Source organism: Lontra canadensis, unplaced genomic scaffold, assembly GCF_010015895.1.
Source record: "Lontra canadensis isolate GAN:19392208 unplaced genomic scaffold, GSC_riverotter_1.0 scaffold3, whole genome shotgun sequence".
In the NCBI taxonomy this organism is placed as follows: domain Eukaryota; kingdom Metazoa; phylum Chordata; class Mammalia; order Carnivora; family Mustelidae; genus Lontra; species Lontra canadensis.
This window is the reverse complement of record NW_022630997.1, coordinates 32,645,250-32,672,083: the sequence shown is the minus strand read 5'-3', so window position 1 is coordinate 32,672,083 and position 26,834 is coordinate 32,645,250. Positions and strand designations below refer to the sequence as shown.

At 47.1% G+C, this 26,834-nt stretch overlaps 1 protein-coding gene across 4 annotated transcripts in view; it reads right to left on the bottom strand.

Moving 5' to 3' along the window:
- The window catches only part of GRID1 (glutamate ionotropic receptor delta type subunit 1), a 680,604-nt gene that overhangs the window by 36,660 nt on the left and 617,110 nt on the right, over positions 1 to 26,834 (bottom strand). For all 4 annotated transcript variants that reach the window (XM_032838417.1, XM_032838432.1, XM_032838424.1 and 1 more), the window contains exon 13: positions 4,588 to 4,783. In XM_032838417.1, the coding sequence (XP_032694308.1) occupies positions 4,588 to 4,783 (196 nt within the window). The remainder of the gene's footprint in view (positions 1 to 4,587; positions 4,784 to 26,834) is intronic.

The following is a 26,834-nucleotide window of genomic DNA, read 5'->3' as shown; positions in this document are numbered from 1 at the left end:
GATACACCAACGTGCAACTCGGTGGCCTGGAGCTAAGTAATGTGTTACTGCATGTGTCTGTGGGCTGTTAGATGATGCAGGACTAAGAGGTGGACTCCTTACATGATGTGCTGATATGCACTCTTGGATGGTACAGAGCCAGACAATGAACAACTGGATAGGTGTATGTGCCTTTAGATGATATTGACCTAGGGGTAGGATCCCTGGCCCACCCATTGTTCTGGACCAGGGATCCTGAATTTTGTTCTAAAAGGGCCATGTAATATATATTTCAGGCTTTGCAGATGCTATGGTCTCTGGTACAACTACTCAACACTGCTGAAGTAGTAGGAAAGACACCATAGACGGTATATAAATGAAAGTGTGTGTCTGTGTCCCAATAAAACTTTATTTATAAAAATAGGCTGTGCACCAGATTTAGCCCATGGACCATTTAGCCCATTGCCGATACTTAGTCTACTCTTTCCTCATGGCTGACAGGAGCAGGTGGCTGAGAGAAAGGAAGGCAGCCTCTTTCCTCTTTCTGAGGACCAGCATGGTTTCTTTCTTAAGAGAAGGCTATGAAGAGACAAGCCTGCAAGGGACCCTAGAGTTACTTCCCTTACCCCTCCCATCAAGGGATCCATGGAGGTAACCTGCTAACTGGTGGCACCAAATATAGCTCAAATTTACGTGTCTCTGCTCAGTCAGACAGCAAACAGACGACTCATTTAGGGACAACCCACTATTGACTGAGACTTACTGGGTGCCAGGCAGGTCTGTTGTAAAAACTGGATGTTGTGAGCTCTTAATAAATAAATAAAACTTCCTTTGTCTCACGAATTCCTTCCTGTTCTCCTCATCAGAGCCCAGAGAGGGCTGCCCCCTCCTTGTCTGAGGGGCCACTAGCATGAAGGCATGGGTCACAGAGGTGGGACAACCATGACATAATCCCTTTCCCTGGTTCTGAGACTGTGGAAAAGTAGTCACCTCTTGCTAAGCAATTTCCCACCTAAATTGGTTTCAAGTCATTAAAAGCTGCAGCACTCCCTAGGAAAACATAACCGTTCTCTGAGGTTACCCTCTACACCAAGCTCCTTGACTTCAGGACCAATTAGACATTGCTCCACTACTAAGCACTCTCCAGAAATGGAGGCAGAGTCACCAAAGAGTAACTGGAAATTAGAAGTGAGGTCATCCTCCCCTTGCTAAGGAAGCTTCCGGCAACACCCCTTGGGGATGCCCCTCCTCACCTTTGCTGAGCTGTCCACACTGCTTAAGCATTTATGGGCATGCGCCAGACAGGCACATGAAGAGGATCTGAGAGTAAATCTGAGCTCTCCTTCCAGTAAAAAAATGCAGCACACTCCATTTTCTGACAATACCATAAACTCACTTTTATGACAGTATTTATAAAACCCTTAACATTTGTCTAGTGCTGGCAGTCGGTTTTTTTCTTAGAGATCCAAATGCAAGAGGGAGATTTGTGACCCCAAAGCTGGTTTGGGGTTTATAAAATGAAGGTGTCATAAAAGTAACACATTCTATGTACTGAAAAAGAGATTAGATTCTGCATCCCGAAGCTTTAGGCATTTCTGAGGACTCCTTTCTTTGCATCTTCCACTACTTAACCTTTTTTACATGGTTTTCATCATATCGCCAGAGGGTGAATGATTTCTAATGTGCCAGCAATGGACAAGGGCTAAGTAGGATGACGAGGAGATATTTCCCCAATGAGCCACCTCTAGATTTATCACCCTCCAGAGAGCTCCGTGGTGGTGTCTGTTCTCTTACGGTACACCAGGAGCAAGACAAGGCAGGCACGTGGGAGCTTGTAAGGACAAAAAGGGCCTGGCATCTGTGGCAGTCAAACTCTGCCTGGCTTGGTCGGGACTTACTTATTTGGAAGAGCAGGTAGGTGCACTAAGTGGGATTAATCACAACCCTGGGTTCAGGACACCCATTCTTTTGTCCAGGAATGGCCCTCTTTTTAATTAACTCATTAGTTATTTATTACAATGAGAAATGAAACAAAAAAATTTAAGCCCTGTGAATCTGAAGCTAGCACTGACCTTGACTTACATTCAACTGTTCACTTCTCTCCTCCCCGTTGCTCTGCCTCTCCCAACTGCATTAACCACTATCGTGAATTTTGTATTTCATCCTTACTTTGGCTGTGTGCATTCATGTGTTTCATACATTTTAAATGGGTCCTAAGTTGTATGTTGTTTTCTATTAGTTGACCCATATAAAATTGCCTTTGATGCTTTTTCAGATTCAATGTTTTTCTGCTAAGATTCATTCGTGCTATTACATGAAGCTGTGGGCCATTCATTTCGTTGCAGGTCATATTTTTTTCACCTTGTTAAGGCTCATTGGGATTGTTTCCAGGGTTCTGACTTTATAAGCGATACTACCCTGACCTTTCTCACTTCTGAAGTGCATGCAGGAGTTTCCTTTGGGTAGATATTCAGAGTGGCCTCGCTGGGTCATAGGGTATATGAATGTTACGTTTTATAAGAGAACGGCATACTCATTTCCAAAGTGGTTGTACTGGGTACACTCCCACCTGCAATTAACCACCTGTTACTCGTGTCCTCTCCACCACCTCTCATTTTATGCCAGTCTAATTGGTGTAAAATGATATACCTTTATGGTTTTGATTTGCATATCCTACATCACTAAGGATTTTGAACATCTCTTCCTATGATATCCTAGCCATAAGCATTGCCTCTTCTGTGAAAGGCCTGTGCAAGTCTTTTGCTCATTTTTCTGTTGAATTGTTTGAATTTTTCTTACAGATTTATAAGAATTCTTCCAATAATCATGATATTAATCTTATCTTGGTTATAACGCACTGTAAATATCCCCTCCCAGTATGTAACTTGTCTTTGTTTTTTCTTTAAACTGTTTTACATGAACAGAAGTTTAATAAAGTCAAAAGTAGCCATCTTTTCCTTTATTAGAAGAACTCTTCATAGTACTGTTGCACTGAATCGTCACAAGAATCCCATGTGGATGGGAGTATCTGCTCTCTATGAGCGACAAAGAAAGCAGAGAGCAGAAACTCAAAACCCATTTGGCACAGGCCTTACGTTCGTGAAATGCCTTAAGTCACCTTTATATTATTATCACCTACAGCCCCGAAGATTCACTGTCAGAGATGGAAGAAGACCCAGCAGCTGGAGGCTAGGGTGCCATCTTTTGTAGTTCACTAAAACAAAGAGATTTTAATAAATCTTGTCAGGACAGGAATAATGCATTTATATTGCGTTCTGTTATTTTTGTTATCACTTGGTTGTGGTATCAACCGTAACGTGTACCTCCAAGGGCTTTAAGTTTCTAAGGACACCCCCAATGGATGTCTCTCAACTCTGAGAGGTTCCAGACAGGAAGAGTGGTGTGCTCAAATTTACACAGCTGGCGAGTATGGCGCTGGGATTCACACCCACGCATGTCAGGCTTCCGAGCCCGACACTTCCTGCGGCTCAGTGCAGCTAAACAGCAAGGAGAGGCCATCCTGAGCTAACTGTTCTGTGAGAATGGAAGGGGAAGGAGGAGATGCCGAGGCAGGCTGGACTGCCCATCCGCTCAGAGAGCACATCTTTCTCACACCATTCACAGGGGACCTGAGGGACAGCAGCTACCGCAGATAAGGTCGCTGGACAGGACACCACCACCAATAGCTTCCTTATATGACACTTGCCTTTACCCCATCATCTTCCTCCTCCTATAAGGGCTCTGCAAGCACAAGGTGGGTAAATGCCAAACACAGCCTGGAACCCCAGGCGTCAGACCCTAACTAGGAGAGTGATCCCATGTCTCTGATCCTCATCTGTATAATGGGATGGTGATGATTAATTCAGGTCACTGCGGGCAATTCAGTGAAATAAATGAGCAAGTCTAACCCACCACTGAAGCATGCGATGGGTTTTCTGCTTCCTCCTTCTCTCTGGCCCTGGCTTCCTCTCACCCTGCGCTCCTTCAGGTTCCCTCACTATGGACTCCATCCTGGGGTTGCTGCCCTTACCACCACCCCCAAAGCACACCTCTCTGCTGAAGCACAGTCTCACAGATACGCCAGGTCAACTGACCAGCCCTTGCTCTGGACCACCCACCCCTTACGTGTGGTCTTCCCCATTCTAACCCCTGGTTGCCCACTGTGTGCCCGCCCTCTCCTCAACCTTGTCCCCACAGTCCCTCCACCTCTCACCTGCTCCTCTGCTTCTGCTTTGGCTGAGTGTTCTCACTTGGGATGGCAGGTCTCTCTGAACCTCCATCCCACCAGCCCATGAAGAGAGAGGTCCATGCCTCAGACTTAATCTGCCTGCTCTTCACTGACCCTTTGGAAACTTAGAAGATACCTAATGAGCAGCCCTCTGCTTCTGTTGCCAAGAATGGGCATCTTACCTAAAGAACATGTACATCTCCTATGGACACTCATAGGCCTGTGAGAAATTTCTGTCCAACTGGCTGAAGACGGATCACCCTGCAGGTGACAGGGTGACTCAAAGGAGATGCTTCGGGAAGGTGTCCCCTACCTTGGATTTGACAGTGCCCATAGTCAGTCACAGTGCACACATGGCCAGGTGGCCACCTCCCGCCTACCTTCCTGATGCCTTCTGAAGGGCTGGACACACAGTTGTCGGCCCCTCCATTCTTGCTGATGGTCCGCCAGAGCTCAGCAAATGTGCTGTCTTGTTCCAGGGGGTTGGTGCCCTTGGCTCGGAAGTACTCATACACAGCAGAGTCCCGGACGGTGCCGTAAGATATATCAACTTGTTTGGAGAGGTCCTGGAACGTCCTGAAAATGCAAAAGGACAGTGAAACATGGGTACCTGATGCCACTGCAGGGATATAAATGGGCTGCAAGGTTTTCCTGAGGACCAAGCCCAGCTGTGGCCCACTCTCCCCATTCTGCACTCCAAACCCCGAGTAGCTCCAGTTCCTCGGCCCAAACTGTAACTTGCCAGGGCCTAATCCTAACACAGGTATATTTCCTCAGTGTAGATTAATTCAATAAGATTACCAAACATCTAAAATCAGCTCCTGCCCTGAGGTCAAGGGACAAAAGGATCTGTGAGACAGCATTCCTGCCCTCAGGGAGCTTATAGTCTAGCCACAGACACATACAGACAATCACGTATAAGAGAGCAACACGGACGGCTGGGCACTAAAAGTCTCCAACTCCAATGCCTACAGCACCGGAAAGAAACGCATGTTGGTAAAATTGATGACAATGTCTACTCTCTGCCACTTAGAACTGGCGTGGGCAGAGACACGCACTCGGGTTATGCCCGTGCAGAGGCAGGTCTCCTCCAAAGTTTGTGGCTCTTCTAGATTTCGACCCAATTGTTGCATTTTGAGCACCTCCCCCTCAATCTGCTTTTCAACAAAGAAATCTGTGTTTTTAAATGAAGTGTCTTGATTTTTAGGCGTGGGCAATTATTAAAAAAGATGGTGAAGATAAAGAGAGCCCGGGGTTGGTTTTATGCAAAGGAGAAGTAAATAGTTCAAGCCACGTGCATGTTGGAGGGAGGGAGCACATCCAAAAGGCTCCCCAGCACATGCCTGAGCTGGGGGTGGAGAATGAGAGTCTTCCTTGGGGTGGAGGCACTAGTCACACTGGGAAGGACCACTTGGCACAAAGCCCTCACCTGCTTTGTGAGGCAGGCACCACCTGGTTCAGTGTGCTGAGAGGATGTTACATACATAATCAAATGGCAAAAAGAACAAAAATTCACCAAATGCTCAGTGGTGAGCCAGGCTCTCTCTGTCCAGGCTCCAACTTAATCACTCTTTATTTCTCTTCTGGAAATCTCTTGCTCCTTCGTACCAACCAGGATCATCATCTCCACCTTTCCCTCAGTCACCCTTTTCAGGAGATCCAATCTTCTCAACCTGATCTACACAACCCTTCATCTTCTGATCTCATCTCCAGCTACTGCTTCTGTCTCCACGCAGCACCAAAGCCAAGGCTGAAATGAGAGATCCCACATAGTCCCCCCTCTATAGCACCAGGCCATGGTGCTTCCTCTGCCTGGAACCCCTTTATTTCACTTATCTACTTGATGTTCTTCTGCAAACACCCGGAAGATCTCAGTGCTTCCCTTCCCCAGGCAAAGCCATGGCCATCACTTTCCTCCATCTACACCCTGCGTGGTTTCTATGGCAGCATAATAGCACTGTGATTTCTGAGCAGAGCATACCAGGGTGAGCAGAAGCCGCATCTCTGGAGTCAAACCACCTGCCTTACGTCACAGCTCCCCCATCGCTAACAATGCAGGACTGGCAGGTTAGCTAAACTCTCTGTGCTTCAATTTCCAAATCTCTTAGGGCAAGAAGCAAAGCCTGTGGTAGGGGGCTACTGTTATGACTAACTGAGGGGTTGTGTGTTAAGCAGCTGACTCAAACGCAGGGGCCAGTCACCAGGAACAATTATTCTGCATAGTAGACTGTAAGAAGCTGGAGGGCTGGACCCAAGGTTACTTCCGGTTTGCATCGTGGTGCTAGACCCAGGGCTGACAGCAGTCTTCGCAGCGTGCTCACGGAAGAACCAGTGATGGCTGCTTCCTCCTGTTTTGGAGAGACACTCCGTGGAGTTCCTTTAGGCCCTGCTACATAGCCCAGAAACGGAGCCCGGTATTTGTTTCAATACATTACAGATGAAAGGAAACATAAAATAACAAATTCGATGAAGAAATCTTTCTAATTATTGTTCATTATTTATATCTAATTGAAGCAAGATGTTCCTTTGCTTGAAGGGCCCCAAGGGTTGTAACTCTGTCGTAATTTGCCTGTAATGAAAGGCGGGAGGGATCTTTTTTCCCCACGTTTTTTATTTTTCTCATGGTAATACAAACAAACACGAGGCTTTGATGAATGGGAAACATCAGGATGAATTACACAGTTGAGTCTAAACACTGAACTGTTCTAAATTACTGCAGTTTCCATGAGTCTGGCTTGAATGCCTAACCGCCAAGGAGCTCAGCACTACTGTTCCATCCCTACGTTTGAAATGGAGATTTCCTCTCTCCTCCTAGTAGTTATTCATGACTGTGCCCCTGGCCAGAGGCTCAGGGATCATCTCTGGACGACAGTAGTAGGCAGCCCGAATGTTTATGGCTTTATGTCCAAGTCTATCCCAGTAGACCTCATTGTTCCCGCCCCCCAACACCACCTCCGTTCGCTGGGCTGGCATCACGGCTTAGCTCCATGGCCTCCATATATCACCTCGCAAAGCCACGAGTCATTGCAGATGGATCTCTCCCATCTCAGATGCACACATCCTCTTTCAAGGAAAGCTTGCAAGCTCACTAACATGCCCAGCACACATTAGGTACTGCCATCATATCTGAGAGTAGAAAATGCTATCAAAGGACTTGGAGGTTAAGGCAGGAGGACCCAACTATTCATATGCCAAAGCCACCATCTCCTTGGGGCACTCATTCTCTCATCAGAGGGTACAGTTTGGGAAGGGACACTGGTGGAGGAATAAAGGGGTCGAGGAGAGGCCAGCGAGTCAGGCTCCAAGCCAACTCTGGCAGGCAGGGGAAGACAGATGTGCACACCAGATAGGACACCTGTCCGAACAATCCAGAGATGCTTAGCTTGGAGAAGGCAGCACCAGCACACTTAAGTTAGCATGTTTCTCCAATTAATCTCTTCAGCAGCAAGTGTTAGGAAGCGTCCACGCACCCCCACCACAGAGAGATGCAGATCTCTCCGTCACAGGGGCTATCTCTATAAACCTCCACCAAGCAAGCTGCCCCTGGCTGAGGTCATTCAACCAGTTAGTGGTTCCATCAACAGCACCATCGAGCAGTCACTTGGTAAGAGAGCAAGGAATGAATGGTGGGCATCCTCGTGGGGTTCATGGGGTGGTGGATGGTCAGAGAAGTAAACCAGCAGTAACAAAACAACGTGAGCAAACTGCAGGAGAGCTCTTCCTGGGATCCTGGAAGCACGGAGGAGGAGCAGTGGGCTAGGGCCAGAGCTACGGAAGCGCTTTGTAGAAGAGGAAATGTTAAGCAAAGATGTGAAGGATGGGTGGAGGGAGCTGGATGGAGAATCAAGGGGGAAGGCGTTCCAGCAAGACAAGATATTACCCAAGAAGGCACTGGTGGTCCCTCTGGGACACACACTTCATATCAGCTGAAATGATGGAGGTTTTTGAATCATGGAGGCGTGGGCGTGAATCCTGCCTGTGAATAACTCTCTATACGAGGCAGACCTGTAGTTCTCAAAGTATGGCCTTCAGAGTCCCAGCATCAGCATCCCCCAGGACCCTCGAAGAAATGCAGTTTCCTGGGCCACCCCAGAACTACTGAGCCAGAAACTTTGGGGTGTCACTCAGCAATCTGTGCTTTCACAGCCCTCCAGGGGATCATGATGTGCATGCAGGTTTCAGAACCACCAACTGAAGCCTTAGTTTTCTTAACTCAGAACTTTCTCACAGGTGTGGTGAAGATTAAGGATCACAGATGTATGTCCGGCACATAGGCAATGTTTAAAGATGCTAGCCTTTCTGTTAGGCTGCCAATAAGGAGTTCAAATGGTCAAAGAAGAGAACAGTGTAAAGGAGTCATCAGTGATGGGGTGGTGATGGTCATGCTTGGATAGAAGCAACCAAGGACAAGCAGCTTCTCTAGACTTTCCTAGACTCATGAGACTGAAGTCTGTCTTGGCATCTGCCCCAAAGCATCCCCAGTAGGGAGCCTGTTTCTTGTTTTCATATTGTTGTCAAGGTACATGCAAATGCCTCTTCATCAGCATGCAAGGGGTCACCTTGTGAACAGTACATGTTTTAGGTACCTGGGAGGCCTAAAGTGACAACCTGAGGAAGTCAGAACCCAGACCGAGCATGGAGACAATGAGCAGGCCATATGGACCCTTGTTTTGGGGGAACCGCGATGGTAACTGCCCGGCAGAGGTTTTCCTGGGAAAGCAGTGAGTGCCTGGGTGGCAGAAGCTTCCAGGGAAGGATATCTTAATGTATTTACTTTCAGTGAAGTACAGTTGACACACACTGTTACATTGGTTTCAGGTGTATGACACAGTGACTCAACAAGTCTATACATTAGGCTATGCTCAGCGCAATTGGAGCTACCATCTGTCACCATACAATGCTTTCATGACCCTGTCTGTATTAGGAAAGGAAGTCTTTAAAAGCATCTTCCCTAGGCTGCCCTGTCTGGGTCTGCCTTCACTAATGAAGTGTCACTTTGCAAGAATATGCACTTTGCAACTTACCCTGCATCCCTGCAGTCTGCTGTCTATCCCCGTGCTTTTTCATCTTTTGACAACGTTTAGTGTTGGAATCCTCCGATGGCAAAGCTTGGCCCTATTTCTAAGCTTACTACTGAGCCAATATCTTTCACTTAGTTGTGCCCTACTGAAACTGGGTTTGAGACCAAGGGGAGATGCTTCTCTCTTTCTCCTGGTTCAGATGGGTAATTTGGGGGGTCTCCCCTAGCTGAAAGCATAGCCGACTCCCATGAACACACCAGACTGCCTTGCAAAAGGACTTCCCAAACATCCTTTGCCTCTGAGAGCAGTTTCCTCCAATTACACATGCACCTTTGACGTCCCATGATGTCTCCTTTGGCTGTGGCCAAGGACAGCCTACCCAGCTCAGCAACACCTCCCTCCCGTCCCATACCTTTCTCCATAAATCAGTCTTACTATTTCCTAGATACATTTTCATTAACAAAGAGATAAATGTGTTTGCAGCATGAGAAAAATCAATAACACAGAATTTATAAATACATCTTTGCATGTTACAGAACTATTTACATTGGCAATAGAGATAAATACACTTGTAGCAGGAGCAGAATCAATATACAGTATATGTAAAAGAGATTTTAACAACTGTGGGGTGGCCATAATCACGGGCCTGATAACTCTAAATCTATATAAACCTATTACTGTTCCTTAAAAAGAAGAGAAAGTACTGGAGTAACCCAAAAGGCCTGCTAGGGTGGGGATGCCCATCCTCATAACCAGAAGCTGTCTGAACTACAGCCCACAGATGCCTTGACTGGGATCCCAGCAGCCTCTCTTTTCCAGCACTCCCACCTGAGTCTCTAGGAGATGGCGCTGCTTGACTCATTTGGGATTGCCTGGGTGAGTTTCCACAGGCTGCTTCTGGAACCTTCCGGCATCGGTGCTCCCGGCTCCCTATTTCCCTGCCCTTTCTTGGTTTCTTCCCCAGTGTTCCCCATTGTGCCTCCAGTCTCTCTGATTCTTCTAGCATGTGGTATTCCCTTACCCGGGGCTTTGCCACATTTCTGGTTCTCTCCTCTCCCAGACCCGGCTTCTTCAAGGTGGATAGGATCTCAGGTGAAGGCTGAGACACTCCCGAGATGCCTCTCAACCTCAGGTTCTGAAAGGCTCCACAGGTGCCTTCGTTCTTTCATTCGTTCATCCCAAAACACATTTTCCTAAGCATCTGCTCATGTCAAGCACTTCTGTAGACATATAGCAGGAACAGCACAAAGTTCCCGCTCTTGTGGAGGTAGGGGGACAGTGACAAACATACGAATGACAGCAACAAAAACACAAATAACCAAGGAATGCCGGGATCAGCAAGCTTTCTGGAAAGGGAAGAGTGTGCAGATGCAGACTGTAAGGGCCACCTATCACTCTGGGGCATACCCTTGGGTTTTGCGCTTTTGTTTTTTTTAGACCACTTTGAAAATGTTCCAGAAAAGAGAAACAGTCTTCGTTTGCAGGCTGCTAATTTGGCTTGTGGGGGCGTAGTGGGCAGACCTCTGATGTCACATAGCCAGTGATCTAAAGTGCTATGAAGACGAATAAAGCAGAGAAAGGACATTAGAGAACAATGGAGGAAGTGATTAGATCAAATGTGCAGAGGGTTGTTTTTGCCACTGGACTTGACACTGAGGGCATGTCCTTCTTCAGCACTTGGAGGGTGCCCCTGCAGGTGGGCCTGACACCTGGAGACACCGTGTTTTCCAAAGAGCAGAGGTGGGCAGATTCCAAGTTTGTGAACGTCTACTTCCCTGGGACAGTCCCCTCAACACTCCCGGGAAGCCTGAGAGTAGGCGACGATGGGGGGCGGGTGGAATTACACACACTCCTTTGTAGCCATTTGGTTCTGAGAGTGGCCACAGGTCTGAATCCCAGCCCAGGACAACTGTCAGGTTAAAACCTTCTGGGGACACTTACACTTAGTGACCCATCAAGATGAGGGCGACATGGCCCATGACAAGAAGACACATCCTTGGGGCACCTGGGTGCCTGAGTCATTAAGCATCTGCCTTCCCCTCAGCTCATGATCTCAGGGTCCTGGGATCGAGCCCCGCATCAGGCTCTCTGCCCAGCGGGAAGCCTGCTTCTCCCTCTCCCACTACCCCTGCTTGTGTTCCCTCTCTCACTATGTCTTTATCTGTCAAATAAATAAGTAAAATCTTAAAAAAAGAAAAAGTGGAAGACATATCCTTGTACGATATAGGAGGCCACAAAGCCCTTCTTCAATCGTGAGCCCCAAGGCTGCTGGTCACAGACGGCACTCACCTCTCTCCCCACCCACCCCTACATTGTTTTCTGGGTTGCACGCTCCTCCCTCCCCACCCACCCCTACATTGTTTTCTCTCTACATTCTATTTTTTTTTAATGTAATGGAAATAAAAAGATGCCCAAAATAAACTTCTATTAAAAAAACTGTTTTGTATACAGTATATTTGCATTCTGGTAAAAAAATAACCATTATTAAATGTAAATAAATATAGGAACAAAAACAAAGGGAATAAGAACAGTTGTGAGACTTCCACTCTTTACAAATGTGTTTCTGTAAAATTTGCATTTTTTAATTACATTGTAAACACAGCACAAATCCTTAAAATTGAAAATCCTTCTGCTGCCCAAGTGACAGCCAGCTCTGGGCCTTGAGATCCTAGCTCTTCAGACTCGGTGTTCTCCGTGTCCACCCCCTCTGCCAGGTGACCAGTGCAGCCGTGATCCACAAGGAGGAGAGAGGCTCCTGTCCTACTCCATCAGACACCGGCACTGCTGGCTAGGAGGCCCAGGCTCCGAGGGGCTGTGATAGTTCCATCTTCAGGCCCCAGAACAAGACAAAAATGTCCAGCCTAATCCAGAACGGCTTGAGCATCCAGGGTCTTAGGACTGAGGCTCCCTCACCCAGGTAGGCTAAAGTTTCTCTCACTGGTGCATGTTTTGCCTGGACTGAGCCCAGGCCTGGTGCCCTGGTAGCTGAAGTTTCTGAAAGGTGGGCGTATGTGGCCATCTGTTTCTGATTGCCGAACTCAGCCCAGACCCTGGAAGTCAGCAGGGCTCAGGAACAGGCCCTGAGGGAGGGGGCCGGATCAGATGATGCTGGACCAGGTCCCAAGTCGAAGCACCGGCATGGGTCAGAGGCTGAACGGCCATACCCTCCACTAAGGCAAAACCAGGGACCTCTAACACCACTGGCAAAGGGAATGCTCAGTCTCGAAGCCCCCCGCATTCCAGACCCATCTCCTCCAGTCTCTTCTCAGGTTACTCAGCTCTCAGGCCCCTGAGCCTTCCCTCATCTCGTTATCTGTCCACCATGCTGTGTCCTGCCTTCTGCACAGGACTAAAACCTGCCTGCCCTCCAGGATCACCTCAGCCGAAGTCTCCAGTATGAAGAGCAGGTCCCCCACTCCCCGGGATTAGGCCCTGTCTTTGTGTTCCCAGTATAGCCAATCCTAACTTCTACTTTCTTGGAATTCATGTGACCATTGACATGTCAGTCTCCCTTCCCTCAGGGCTGGACTCTGTCCAGGTCTGGATCTCTGTCACTCCACATAGGGTCTGACAGACAATAGGGGCAGGCTTTGTGTCTTCTGCAAGAATCAACTCTGGTTTAAAACAGCTCTGTTTATAGCGAATATGGTGGGAGAAAAATTCCAGGCTGGAGACCAGCACGGTGATGGGTCTACCTTTAGAATCACAGCCATTAACTTCAGGGGGACCGTCAACTTGCCTCATGCTTCCCAACTCCCCTCCTCAACTGATCCTCCCAATCTCTTCAATGACTCTCAGACAGTGACCCTGTTTCCCGTTTCTTAGGACAGTAGAAGTAATCAGTAGAGAATTTTGCCTCTCTATAACGAACTTCTTTTCCTGAAACTGCAGAATACCCACTGGTCCTACTTTTTAAATTGTGGTCTGCCATTGCTCCACTGATGTCTCACTCTGTCTCCCAGAGCCCAGACCTTCCTACCTTCTCAGATACACTGCTCTTCCGGGAGTCTCCTCTGTCTCCTGCATCAAGAAATCGCTTCCCTATATGGATCATTTCCATTAGCATGAAAACACATACATATTCTATCTTGTTGGGGAAAAAAAAAAAAAAAAACTCTTCATTTTTTGAGATCACACCCTCCTCCAACCACTCTCCAGTTCTTCCGTCCCCATTCCTCATGACCCTACCTTGATCAAGTTTTCATCCCCACACTGAACTGAAGCTGTTTCTGTCAAAGTCATTAAAGATCCCACTCCACACTCTGCCCCAAACAGTGGAATTTGACAAACTTGAGCACTCTGTCCTTCTTGAAGGCCTTCTTTCGCTTGGCTTCTGGGATATCACTCTTTCTTAGTTCTCTAACCTCGTAGGTGCTTCCTTATCCCTCCCCTTTCTACCTCTTCTCTTCCCAGACTCTGAATCTTGGGGTGTCCCAGATTCAACTCACAGATTCCCTCTCTTCTCTAGTGACATCCCTTTCACCATGATCTGGTCAAGTCAACTGGCTGTAAAAACATCCATAAGCTGATGCCTCCAATGGACCACCTCAGTCCTGACCCACCCCATCGATTCCAGGCAACTGCCCCCCCAACTTGACATCTCCATTTGGATGGCTAATAAGTCCCAAGCTCTTGAATTGTGAGCCCCAGAACCCATCACCAAACCTGTTCTTCCTCACCTTTGTCCATCTCAGACAAACATAGTTCTATTTCTTGAGATGCTGTGGACAAAAGCCTGGGTATCACTGCTGATTCCTCTCTTCCTTGTATCTCTTACATACTACCTCTGCATATTTGCTCTTTCCCACCACTGAGGGAGCTCCAGAAGCAGACTGCTTCTCATCACCTTCACCATGTACCACTCTGTGTCTTACGTGGATACTGAGACCATCTCCCTAATGGCCTCCCTACCTCTACTTTTCACTTTATACTCTATTCCTCAGGGGGACAGGAGGAATGATTGTTTCAAAGTCTAAGTGAAATCACGTCACCTCTTTCTCCAAAATCCTCCAGTTGCATCCTATCTCCCAAAGAAACATCCAAAATCCTCACATGAGCTGAAGAGTCCCACATGATCAGAACCCAACACCTCTACTCTTACCATGCTGGCTGTCCCTGCCTTCCCACTTCAGGGTTTCTGGAGCTGTTTTCCCCTCTACCTGATATCCTCTTCCCTCTCATCTTTAATTGGCTCACTTCTTCAGCTGTCTTAGGTCTCTGATCAAATGTCACCTTCTCTGTGAGGTCTTTGCAGACAACCCTATATAAAATACCATCCTTCTTAAATTATATGATAAAAGCAAAGAAATATATCACAGGCTTTTTAATGTTAGTTCTTCCCCTAGAATGGGACTTGGTCATTTGGTTTATTACTATATCACCCATACCCACAACTGTGTGACCAATCATCCCGGTTTGCACAAGGTAGAGACATTACCTGGAACATAGGACATTCAGTGCTAAAACCAGGAAAGTTCTGGCCAAACGGGGATAATTCACCTCCTTACTTGCAACAGTGCCTGGCACACAGTAGACACTTGAATAAATATGGGTTATTATGTGTATGAATAAATGTATCCATGAATTGGCTTTTTTTTCTCACTTTCCCAATGTCTAGGTTGGATATCGTGTTGCAAAGGTGTTTGTCTTGAGTTGACTGGTCTCTTTTCAGGACAAGTATGGATCAGTCATCTGCAGAGAAGCAGCCATAATGATAGTGTGAGAGCTTGAATAGAAGACCTGTAGCCTTGAGCCAGGAAACAAAGCACAGAGCTATGTGGTCAGGGCCAGCCCAGGCACCAATCACCAAGGAACTCAGGGATGGAGACAGGTGGTCCCCAGGCTTCCTCCTCAGGGCACTGAAGCTTCAAGATCCGGTTTCTTTGTAGATCTAATGGAAATTAGCAATAGCTGAGAGAATCCTCTGGGCCTGAACCCTCCAAGCAGCAGCTGTCTGCTTCCCCAGCCCCCATGCCCCTCGTGCTCAGTGGGAGCACAAAACAGCCTCGCCAGCCGGCAACAGCTCCACGCCAAGAATATGGCGGATGCCCTGCTCTCAACACCTGCAAATATTTGCTGCCACAAATCAATACAAAAGCAGGATGCACCATTAACCTTTAATATATCAGTGCTGGGGCTCTTAATCCATTATGAGGCTGTCATAAATGTGACCGAAATGCAAATCATAGCAGCAGCCCTTCGGGAGGATGTGAAGGTGCCTTCATTGCCTCCTGGCACAGCCTTCGTCCCCCTCCACTCCAGAGAAACAGCCTGAGCCTCTTCTGTCCCTGCTGGCTTTTGTTTTCACTGTCCTTCCCTCCCTCTTCTCCTTTCTAGATGTCTGTCTGAGCCCCTCCATTATGTCAGCTTCCCAGGCAGTCTGTCACTTGATATGCCAGAAGAAAGCTGTATAATGCTGACTTACCGACACTGTGCTAATACTTCATTTGTGTTTCTTCCTTAACCTTGGCACACTCTTACCTCAAGTTCTTATCATCTACCCATTTTAGAGATGAGGAAATCAAGGCTCAGGGAGATTAGTAACTTAGGGAAGGCTAGAGAAGCAGCAAGTAGAAGAGCTATCTTTCCACTCAGGACTACTTGTTCCCAAACCCATATACTTGACTGTCACCCTGCAGTGTGTCAAGCAGCCCACAGCCAAGTTTACAGGATTAACAAGCAAACAGACACTCGGAAATACCATGCGAGACCCATCATCTGAAGGAAGCTCAGAATTACTGGAACATGCCATTGAACCAACTGCAGCTCAGCACAGGAGAGACAGAGGAGAGGGTGGGGAAAGGTGAGGCTGAAGCTTCGACTTCAGGAGAAAATGCAAACTGATGTATAGAGGAGAGCAATGAAAGATGTTCTGTGCAAAGGTGACGATATTTTCAAGCCATGGATCTTTGGAGAGAGGGAAACCTCTGAGAACTACCAATAGTTTACTGTAAGGGAGCAGAAATGGTACGGTCGGACCAAGGGCACAATTACTTATAAAATACTGAGGGCAGTGTCATGGGATAGAAGTTCAAAAATGAGGGGTGCTTGGGTGGCTCAGTGGGTTAAATAAAGCCTCTGCTTTCAGCTCAGGTCATGATCCCAGGGTCCTGGGATCGAGCCCCACATCGGGCTCTCTGCTCGGCAGATAGCCTGCTTCCCTCTCTCTTTCTGCCTGCCTTTCTGCCTACTTGTGACCTCTGTCTGTCAAATAAATAAATAAAATCTTTAAAAAAAAAAAAAAAGAAATTCAAAAATGATAGGAGATGAAATGCTGATGTCCCCCCCCCAGAAGATTACAGCACCCCAGAAGGTGTGAGAGGAACAGATGGGCACATTCTGTACACGGGGGGACTGGGAAGTTAGAGCAGGAAGTTTTCACATGTGTTCCAGAAGGCAGGGCTGAGGAGCCACAGTGAACCCTTATGCATGTGTTTGTGCATGCATGCTTGTGCTCACGTGTGTAGCGCCTGGGCGTGTGCATGTATGAGTGCATGTGGAAGGACCCAGGGCAGGAAGAAGACAGGGAAGACGGAAGGGGAAACACCAGAGGGCTGGGATGCTCAGATTATGAGATGTTGTGCCCTGTGACAGATTTCCAAGGAAAGGAGCAGTTAGGGCTTCCTCAGTGGTGGCATGGTGACCCCGTGGGAAGCAGATTTGTGTGACAGAGAAACCACACAATTCTGAGGGTCTCAGCAGGGATCCCAGCACATGAGACATCTACCCCCGACCTTGTTGATGGGCCCAGAGAGGCAGCAGTCACAGGGCAAGAAAGCAGGGACCCAGGCCCTCCCTGCGTGGGAAAGCAGGGAAGAAAATGCTAGCACGTGTGAGCCCATTACCGCACAACACAAAGCCTACTGCAATTACATGTGAAGCTACAAGACGCTGGCCATTCTGAATCAGCGTGCAGAAAAATCACGTTAACAAGGTTGCAGACTGATGGAAAGGTTAGGGAAGGGAGCTGCAAGGAGGAAGGTATACTCTATTATTGATGAGGCTTGTTTGGGGGCAGGGATGGCAGGCGCCCCTCTCTGTGCCAAGTGCCGTAGAAGGGTCGTCTCATTTCATCTTTAGAATCAACCTTCATGAGGAATTATTCATCCCACCTGGTACACAAGGAAATGATAAGGTTTTAAGGGCAAAGCTGTGCTGGAGCCAGGCCGAGTTTGCTGGTCTGCCTGATGTTGACCTTTTCAGGCCTGCACCTCGCAGATGCCTGCGGGGGCTTCCTGTACCAGCTCCAACCAAGGATGGCGTCTGTGCCATGGACCATTCCATCCTAGCCAGTTGTCTCTTGGACAGAAGGCTCTTCAAGTGCCATGAACAATGCGAGGTGCCATCCACAGCACCCCAGGAACCCCACAAGCCTCGGGCTGGCACTCTCTCTGGTGGGCACCCCTGAGAGCAGTGGGTGCCTTGGTCAGAGAAACGGGGCCTACATGGCAGCAGCTGGATGATGGCAGAACGGAGCATGATCCTGCTTTTTGCTTGTGATAATTATCCATCCCATTAACTTCTTAGGGTTTAGGCAGGACACTCGGGACAACACTGCCTGTGTCCAACAATAAGCTGTCTGATGGGAACAAAACCCCCAGCTGCAGAACACAAAATAAACCACCAAGGGGCAGTTGTGGGAAAAGCACGCTCTGGCTTCCACAGCCCAGAGGACAAAGAGAAGGACATTGGCATCGAGAAGGCAACCAGACCTAGCCATGCCTCAGGCTCTTCCCTCCTTATTGGATCCTCCCAACAGCCCTGAGGAAGCTATCACAGTCCTCATTCTCGAGACCCTGAGAGGTGAACGAACTCGCCCAAGAGTGAGAGACTCATGCCAACTTACCCAGGACCCTCCAGCCAGCCAGCACTAGAGCCAGGCACATAAACCACTCCGCTATGACTGCGAAGCCTGGTTCTACCCTGGTTTGCTACGCTCTTGGGAAGCAGGAGCAACATGGTCCAGTTTGGTGCTACCAGACTGGAGGTAGTTCTGGCTGGGTTCTGGTTCTGAGGGGAACCCATGGCCATGCAAGGCTGGGGTCCAGAACTCTGACATCAGAGTCACTGTGGGTGTAAATTTCACCCTACCACTTGCTAGCCCCGTGGCCCATACCAAGTTCAACCTCTTTGTACATCAGTTTCCTTCTTTATGCAACAGGGATGCTCACAGATTGAGTGAATTCAGGCAGTGCACTGAGAATAGTGCTAGCCCGTGGGAGACACTTACTATGTGGTCACCTCCATGATCCCAATTATTCAATGAGACATGTGTGCCGTATTATGGTTATAAAATGCCAGTCTTCGTCAAATGTCCAGAAATGGCTGATTTGACTAGCTAGGGTTTGTTTGTTTTGAATTTGAATGCTTTTAATATGAGCATGCGATCTCTGGGTCATCGCAAACCCCAGCATCTCCTTGGTCTTAAGCCCACACTGACATCCTTGCCTTGCCATGTTAACATGTGTGATTGAAACCCCTGGCCAAGATGAGCTCTCAGGGCTTCCCACTGTGATATTTCATGATTCTATGGCCTGGGTTGGCACCAAATCCTTATCTCATTTAGGATTTTCTCTTCCACAAAGCAGCACTGTGGACTGTTTTCCCTGAAACATGGCTGTTTTTCTCTGAAAATTGGAATCTCATTTTGAAGCGTCTGTCAGGACTCAGAGCTACCATGGGGAGGATCTCACAAAGAATAGACCTTTAGCAATTAAAATTCACTTTGTCTGGATATCAGGAGCTTTGCCCCTATGGAGGGCCTGCAGCTTCCTCCCCAGAAGTGGGGGCTGCCAGGGCTTGTCTCCATGATACACCAAGGCCACAGCCATATCATACCCAACAGGACAAAGCCAATTAACTCCCTTCAAAGGTCTCTGTGGGCCTCCCTGACTCTTAGCAACATAATATTGTCCCCAGAAGGCCTCAGGATGAAAGACAGTACACCAAACCAAATAAACCCAAAGCAGACCCAATCCCTTCCTCAGTAGAGCAATAGTGTCCTTCGGCAAGAAGACTTGACGGTGAGTATTAGAAAGAAGTGGCCTTCAATCTTCAAGAGAAATGAGCTTGCCATGGGATCCCTCAAAGGACTGTTATTCAAAGTCAGTGTGCTTTCTTTGTTCCTTCAGATGGCTGGGTCTCCCTGAAATGCCTCCCTCCTGCCATGTTTACGGGGCATGGGGCTGGGCAGGACAGAGGCGGCCTCCTGTTGTCCAGGATTTAGAGCCTGGAGCACTGGGACCGAACTGTATCTGGATGTTTATGCTCAGATCAGAGGAGTCACTCAGTAAACAGCGCATCTCAATTTGTTTGAGTGGATGAATGATGTACAAACCACACACCTCTGCTGCCTCATGCATGTTTCCTCACCTTCTCCTCCATTCTGAACGCTCTGGTCAGATAAACAAACAGGGGATGCTTAAAGCTCTCTATAAAGGCCTTGCTGAAAATAACCATTATGGGTCTGACCAGCCAGGCTGGAAAAAGTAAAAAATAAAGGGATCAGAGGGAGGTTGGTGCGAGGAGACCACTGAGTAAGAGGGGGCTTGGATGCAAGGAGGAGAGACTTCATGTGCCATTCGACTCAGCAATGACACCATGGGAAGGGCGGGGCCATCCATGGAGCCCACCCCTTCAGCCCCGCACACGGTTTACTCATCATCCATCTTCCAGGGCTCCTCCCTCCTGATGTGTCTAATGCCAACCAGAGGCAGTCTTCCAGCTCCCTGCACACAGCACTTGTCCAGGAAAGAGGCCACACTACCCCCCATGCCTGAAGGAGCTATGTACTATATTTTTCTGATGTAGGTCTGACAGGGGACTCGGTTGACCAGAACAGAGCTGCACCCTGAGTTGTAAGAGGCATGACTCCTCGCTGCATGCATGACAATGTTCTGAGTAGGAGGCTATGATGAGTTCTGACCATGATGCTTTTCTGGACAACCTTCCGTGGCTTCCTATTTCTTTCAGAACAAAGTGGACCCTCCTAACCATGACTCCCTAAGCCTTCCAGGAGTCATGTCTATCTGGCCAGCACCTCTATACTTTCTGTCCTGGCCACACTGTTCCCGAAGCCCCTTGGGCTTTCCCTCACCTCTCGTCCTTCCTCTCTGCCCTATGTACACTTTTCCTTCCTAAACACACAGCTATCTCCTCAGACAGTCTAGGTCTTAGGCTATATATCACTACCTCCAGGATCCCATTTAAGACTCCCTCAGTGACGGACTGAATTGTGTCCCCCAAAATAGATACATCAGAGTCCTAACCCTCAGTACTTCAGACCGTGACCTTCTTTGGAGATTAGAGTCTTTACAGAGGTAGTCAATTTAAATGAGGTCATTAGAATGAGCCGCACTCCAATGACTGGCATCCTAAGAAAAGAGAAATTTAGACACAGACAGTCACGCACCCTGGGAGAACGCTACATGAAAATGAAGCTGAGATCGGAGTAATGAACACATCCACCAGCCAAGAAATTCCAAAGACTTCCCGCAACCCTCCAGATGCCAGGAGAGGCACAGGACACAGGTTCTCTGTCACAGTTTGGGAAGGAACCAACCCTACCAACACCTCGCTTGCAGACCGCCAGCCTCCAGAGGTGGGAGGCAACGAATTTCTGTTCAGTCACCTGGTTTACAGTATGGGCTATACGGACACACATCGTCTTATCGTGCTTCACTCTACAGCTCTTTGCAGACACTGCATGTTTTATAAACCAAAGGCTCCTGGCAGCCCTACATCACACTGAACTGTCGGCACTGTTTTCCAGCAGCATTGGCTCACTTCGTGTCTCTGTCATGTTCTGGTAATTCTTACAACATTTCGAACTCCATTAGTATTATTTCTGTTATGGTGATCTATGATCAGTGATTTCTGATTTACTATTATAATTGTTTTGGAGTGCCACAACCGCACCCTAGAAGATGACAAACGTAATCAATAAACATGTGTGTTCTGACTGCCCCACTGACCAGTCATTCCCCCATCTCTCTCCCTGTCCCTGAGTTCCCCCATCTCTCTCCCTGTCCCTGGGCTTTCCTATTTCCTGAGACACAATTAAGATTGAAATTAAGCCTTTTAATAATCCTACAATGGCCTCTATGTGCCCAAGTGAAAGGAAGAGTCACATGTCTCTCATTTTAAATCGAAAACTAGAAATGATTCAGTCCAGTGAGAAGAATATGTTGAAAGCTGAGATAAGCCAAAAGCTAGGCCTTTTGCACCAAACAGCTAGCCAAGCTATGAAGGTAAAGGGAAAGTTCTCAAAGGAAATTAAAAGTGCTACTCCAGTGACCACCCAAATGATAAGAAAGTGTAATAGCCTTATTGCTGATAGGGGGAAAGTTTGAGTGGTCCAGATAGATGATCAAACCAGCCACGACATTCCCTTAAACCAGAGCAAGGCCTAGCTCTCTTCAATTCCGTGAAGGCTGGGAGAAGTGAGGAAGTTGCAGAAGAAAGCTGGAAGCTAGCAGAGGTTGGTTCAAGAGGTTTAGGGAAAGAGGCCATCTGCATAACATAGACGTGCAAGGTGATGCTGCAGGTGTGGATGGAGAAGCTGCAGCAAGGTAGCCAGAGGACCCAGCTAAGCTAATTCACAAACGTGGGTATACCCTCAACAATAGATTTTCAGTGAAGACAAAACAGCCTTCTGTCAGTGAAGATGCCTTCCAGGAGTTCTGTAGCTAGAAAGAAGTCAATTCTTGGCTTCAACGCTTCAAAGGATAGGCTGACTCTCTTGTTAGGGACTAATGCAGCTAGTGACTAAGTTGAAGCCAGTGCTTATTCACCATTCCAAAAATCCTAGGGCCTTTAAGAATGATACTAAATTTACTCTGCTTGTGCTCAATAAACGGAACAAAGCCTGAATGACTGCACATCTGTCTACAACTCAGTTTACTGAATATTTTAAAGTAACTGTTGAGCCCTATTGCTCAGAAGAAAAGATTCCTTTCAAAATATTACTGCTCACTGACAATGCATCTGGTCACTCAAGAGCTCTAATGGAGATGCACAATGAGATTAATTTGTTTTCACACCTGCTAACACAACATCCATTCTGTGGCCCATGGATCGAGGGACCATTTCAACCTTCAAGACTTCTTATTTAAGAAATACATTCTGTAATACATCGCTGCCATAGATAGTAATTCCTCTGACAGATCTCGGCAAAGTAAATGGAAAACCTTCTGGAAAGGATTCACCATTCTAGAGGCCATTAAGAACATTCAGGATTCATGGGTAGAGGTCAAAATACCAACATTAACCAGAGTTTGAAAGAAGTTGATTCCATCCCCCATGGAAGACTTTGAGGGATTCCATACTTCATGGAGGAAGTAAGGGCAGATGTGATGGAAAGAACAAAAGAACTAGAATTAGAAATGGCACCTGAAGATGTATCTGAATTGCTGGAAGCTCATGATAAAACTTGAACGGGTGAGGAGTTGCTTCTTATGGATGAGCAAAACCAAGGGATTTCTGAAGATGGAAATTGCTCCTGGTGAAGATGCTGTGAAGATTGTTGAAATGACAACAAAGGATTCAGAGTATTCCACAAACTTAGCTGATGAAGCAGCAGGAGGGTTTAAGAGGACTGACCCCAATTTGGAAATAAGTTATGTGGATAAAATGTTAACACAGAGCATGGCACGCTACAGAGCTATTGTTCATGAAAGAGTCAGCTGAAGCATCAAACTTCATTGTCTTGTTTTACGAAATTGCCCCAGCCACCCCGGCCTTCGGCAGCCACGACCCCAATCAGTCGGCCACCATCAACACAGAGGCAAGACCCTCCACCAGCAAAAAGATTCTGATTCATTGAAAGCTCAAATGATGGTAAGAATTTTTTAACAATAAGGTGGCTGGGTTATGGACATTGGGGAGGGTACGTGCCATGGTGACTGCTGTGAATTGTGTAAGACTGAGGATTCACAGATCTGTACCCCTGAAGCAAATAATATATGTAAATAAAATAAAATCTTAAAAAGTATTTTTAAATTAAGGTACACACATTGTCTTTTAAGGCATAATGCTATTGCACACTTAATAGACTACCACTATAGTGTAAACATAATTTCATATGCACTGGGAACCCCCAAAACTCATTTGATTCACTTCATTGTCATTTTATGATGGTTTGGAAGAGAACCCCCTGTATGTGTGAGGTGCGCTGGGACTTGGTTATGGCAGCCCCAGGAAATGTGTACCCCTCCTGCATGCTCTGACAATCACCAACATTTCCTCTATCACACCTCTTTCCTCACTGTGCTGTACTGAGCCACTGGTCTGCTGGCTCCTCTGAATTGGCCAGGGCCACTCTACAAAGGTGGACAGCATGTTTTTCTCATTCACGTTTTTACCTCTAGAGCCTAACACAACACCAGGCATATAATAGGAACGCATGATCTCTTTGTTGTAGGAATGTGTGAATGAAGGAATGAGTGAGTGACTTAACAAATGGATAGCAAAACCCCTGGCTACATGCAACTCTTAGTTCACGGTCATTGTGTCAGTTAGGTGGTAGTATCACCGCAGTATTACCACCCACTAATACCCAGCCCAATAACTGTGTGATGAACAACTAAATGAACAACTGTGTCAACTAACGTATGAAGAGACCTGGGCTTTCCTGGAATGTAGAAAGCACACTTTCCCCTCTAGGAGGAGTTCATTTCTGGTGTCACGCTTCTAGAGACGAACCCAACCATGTGGAATAGTTGCTCAATCTTGATGTGTAGCAGAGTAGGAATGCAGAGATGTGTAGATGCCCAGTGGAGAGCTCCTCCCTGGGAGACCAAGATCACGGCCCTCTTGCACAGTCAGTATGAGAGTGCCCTGGGACAAGCCTTCAGCAAGTGGAATCACCTATTATGTGTCAGGCACCAGGTCAGATCCTCATGAACCTCAAGAGAGCCGAGCATGGGCATATCCATTTTCCTATGAGGAATCCGAGGCATATGGGATTGGTGTCTTGTCTATGGTCCTGTAGCTGGCAAGGGTGTGAGGAAATATTTCATAGCAGGGCCTGACTCCAAAATGCTCTTCCCTTGGACCTGGAGGATGACTCTGAGGCTAGACTTCCATCTCAGATTTCACAGTATATGTTTTCAGTTTTTCATCTCTTGTAATGTCTGAATACATTTGTGTTTTCTCCTTCCACATGGGTTGATGCAGCATTTTCAAAGTCCTAGCCCACCTTGGGGAACCCAAGTGATGAGCTCCTTCTCTGCTGAGAGTAGAGAAAGCAGCCACAGCTATGGGCACCCTAGAGGAGATGGCAGTGGCAGCAATACCAGAATCAAAGAAAATGAAACTTAGGAGGGCCCAACAAGTCCCCTCTCAACTTAGAGAATTTCCTCTCAACTTTCAATGTGCATACTTTGTTAAGTGGTATCCATCAGGGAAAGCACTGACTTTGATGCAAACAAACAGACATTTGAATCCAGGCTCGGCTACAAACCAGTTGGGTGGACTGGTTCTCTGCCTTGTTTTCCTTCTCTACCCTAATAGCTTGATGTAGTGAAAATTATATAATAAAAGGCATGCCGAGCACTTAGACAACTCATAGCACATATCCATATTGTATAACACGGTGTGTATATATGACGTATATATGTATACAGAGAGAGTATACAGTATATCAAATAATATAGTAAAATAATAGTAATTCTTCAATAACTAATACCCATCAATGGGAATGGAGGTGGCTGATATTTCAGCAGCCCCTTTCTCCACTGGGACCATATACTCCAGTTCCCTTCCTGCATCAGCAAACCCCAGTAGCCCAGGGCCATGCCAAGGCAGTGACCAGCCCAGAGCATGTGCTCCAAGCTCTGGGGCTCAGGATAAAAGGCATCAACACATAGATCCAAAGACCACTAAAGGACCACTCTAGCCACATTTCTCTCCTTCTTCCCATGACTGTAAAGGGTTACCATGGTAATTAAAGTATGAGATCCTAATTCTTATGATATTAATTAAAGTGAAAACCACAGATGGTGTTTAATAACAACTCAGTCCCAGCAGGTTCCAGACACTTTACCTAAATCAAACATATCATAAAGTTGACATGAGAATCACAGAGCCTAGCCCTGCCACATCTGGCCGGGGACACATGTTCTCACCTACACCAAAAGTAACAAACCATCTCTATTACTTATGCAGATGTGGCCTTAAATTGCTTGACAGTCTGATTCCAACCCACTACCTCCTGGAGCCAAAAATAAAGGAGTATTGATTGCAAAGATTAATAATGGAGCTTAAGAAGGAAAATGGTACAAAACACCTTTTTCTCTCCTTTCATGATATAAATGCCTGCCACCCCTGCAACCTAATTTTGTCACCCAGCACATGGGAGTGTATTAATTAAAGTGACACCAAGGACAGGAAAATCTGAGCTCTTGGGGTGATGACTGGAAATACATAAATATGCATCTCCAGACTGTCTTGGGAAGGGAGGCACGTGGCCAGGCAGGATCAGCATAATTTTACCATGGGGAAGGTAGAGAGAAGAATGTGCAGCTTACCCCTGGAGGTCACAGCTCTGGTGCTGGTGACAGCTTCCCTAGACTGGACAAAGAAACTAGACAAAGCGTAACTATCTGATAAATCCCCTTTATTCTAAGAAACTATACCATCACTTCTGTAAATGTCCCCTGATATGGCCTGGGAAGTAGCTAATATTTAATGGATAGGTATTATATACTCAACTAATTGTCACAATACATTGACAGAGATAGAGTGGTACCATTTTATAGATGAAGAAAATGAGGCCTAGTATGGTTACTCAGTATCTTGGCTAGGATTCAAAAGCATGCTTGGCTAAGACCACTCCCCCATACTGCTGTGTTAAGACAGGAGACACAGGAGGCCAGTGTAGAACGAACAGGCTTTATCCAGGGGAGCAGTCCTAGAAGAGGGTCAGAGCTTCCCTCTACAAGACCATCACCTGCTGTTGTCCCTCCCACCAGCATTGGGACTCTTACTTAGAAGCCAAGGAGGCCCTTCTCCCTGGGAGGGATAGATATCAGCTACCTTGGGTAGAGAAATACAAGATTCAGTTGGGATTAACTTAGAAGATATCAGGAGATGATGGATGATTTTAGAGACTCTTGTGATTGCATTGTTTTATTTAGGTCAATTTCACTCTGGTTACTGGATCAGTTTTCACAGCCCACTGTGCTGTGAGCCCTGATTCCCAACACTGCAAAGGATGCGACCTCAGCTTATCCTGAGCTGAGTTGGGCATCCATAAGCATCCAAAACGCCTGGTCCCAACTGGACCTCGCTGTGCCCATCTGACCCTGCTTTTCCCCTGTACACTTCATGTCAGGTCCAGGCATCTCTAGCCCCCCGTCCCAGCCCTCAAGTCTGGGTTGCCCTGACCCCTCACTTCAGCCTTTCTCCCACCTGTCACATCCCAAAAATCACGACCAAGTCAATCTCCTCCATCTCTTTAGATCTCTCTCCTCCTCATAATGTCACTGCCCTAGGTCAGGAAAATACAGAGAACGTTCACAGGGCTGTAGGAGGGGAGAACCAAGGAGAAGCAGAGAGGAAAAGACAGATTGAGGAGAGATACATCTCATAATACAGATCTCACCCCT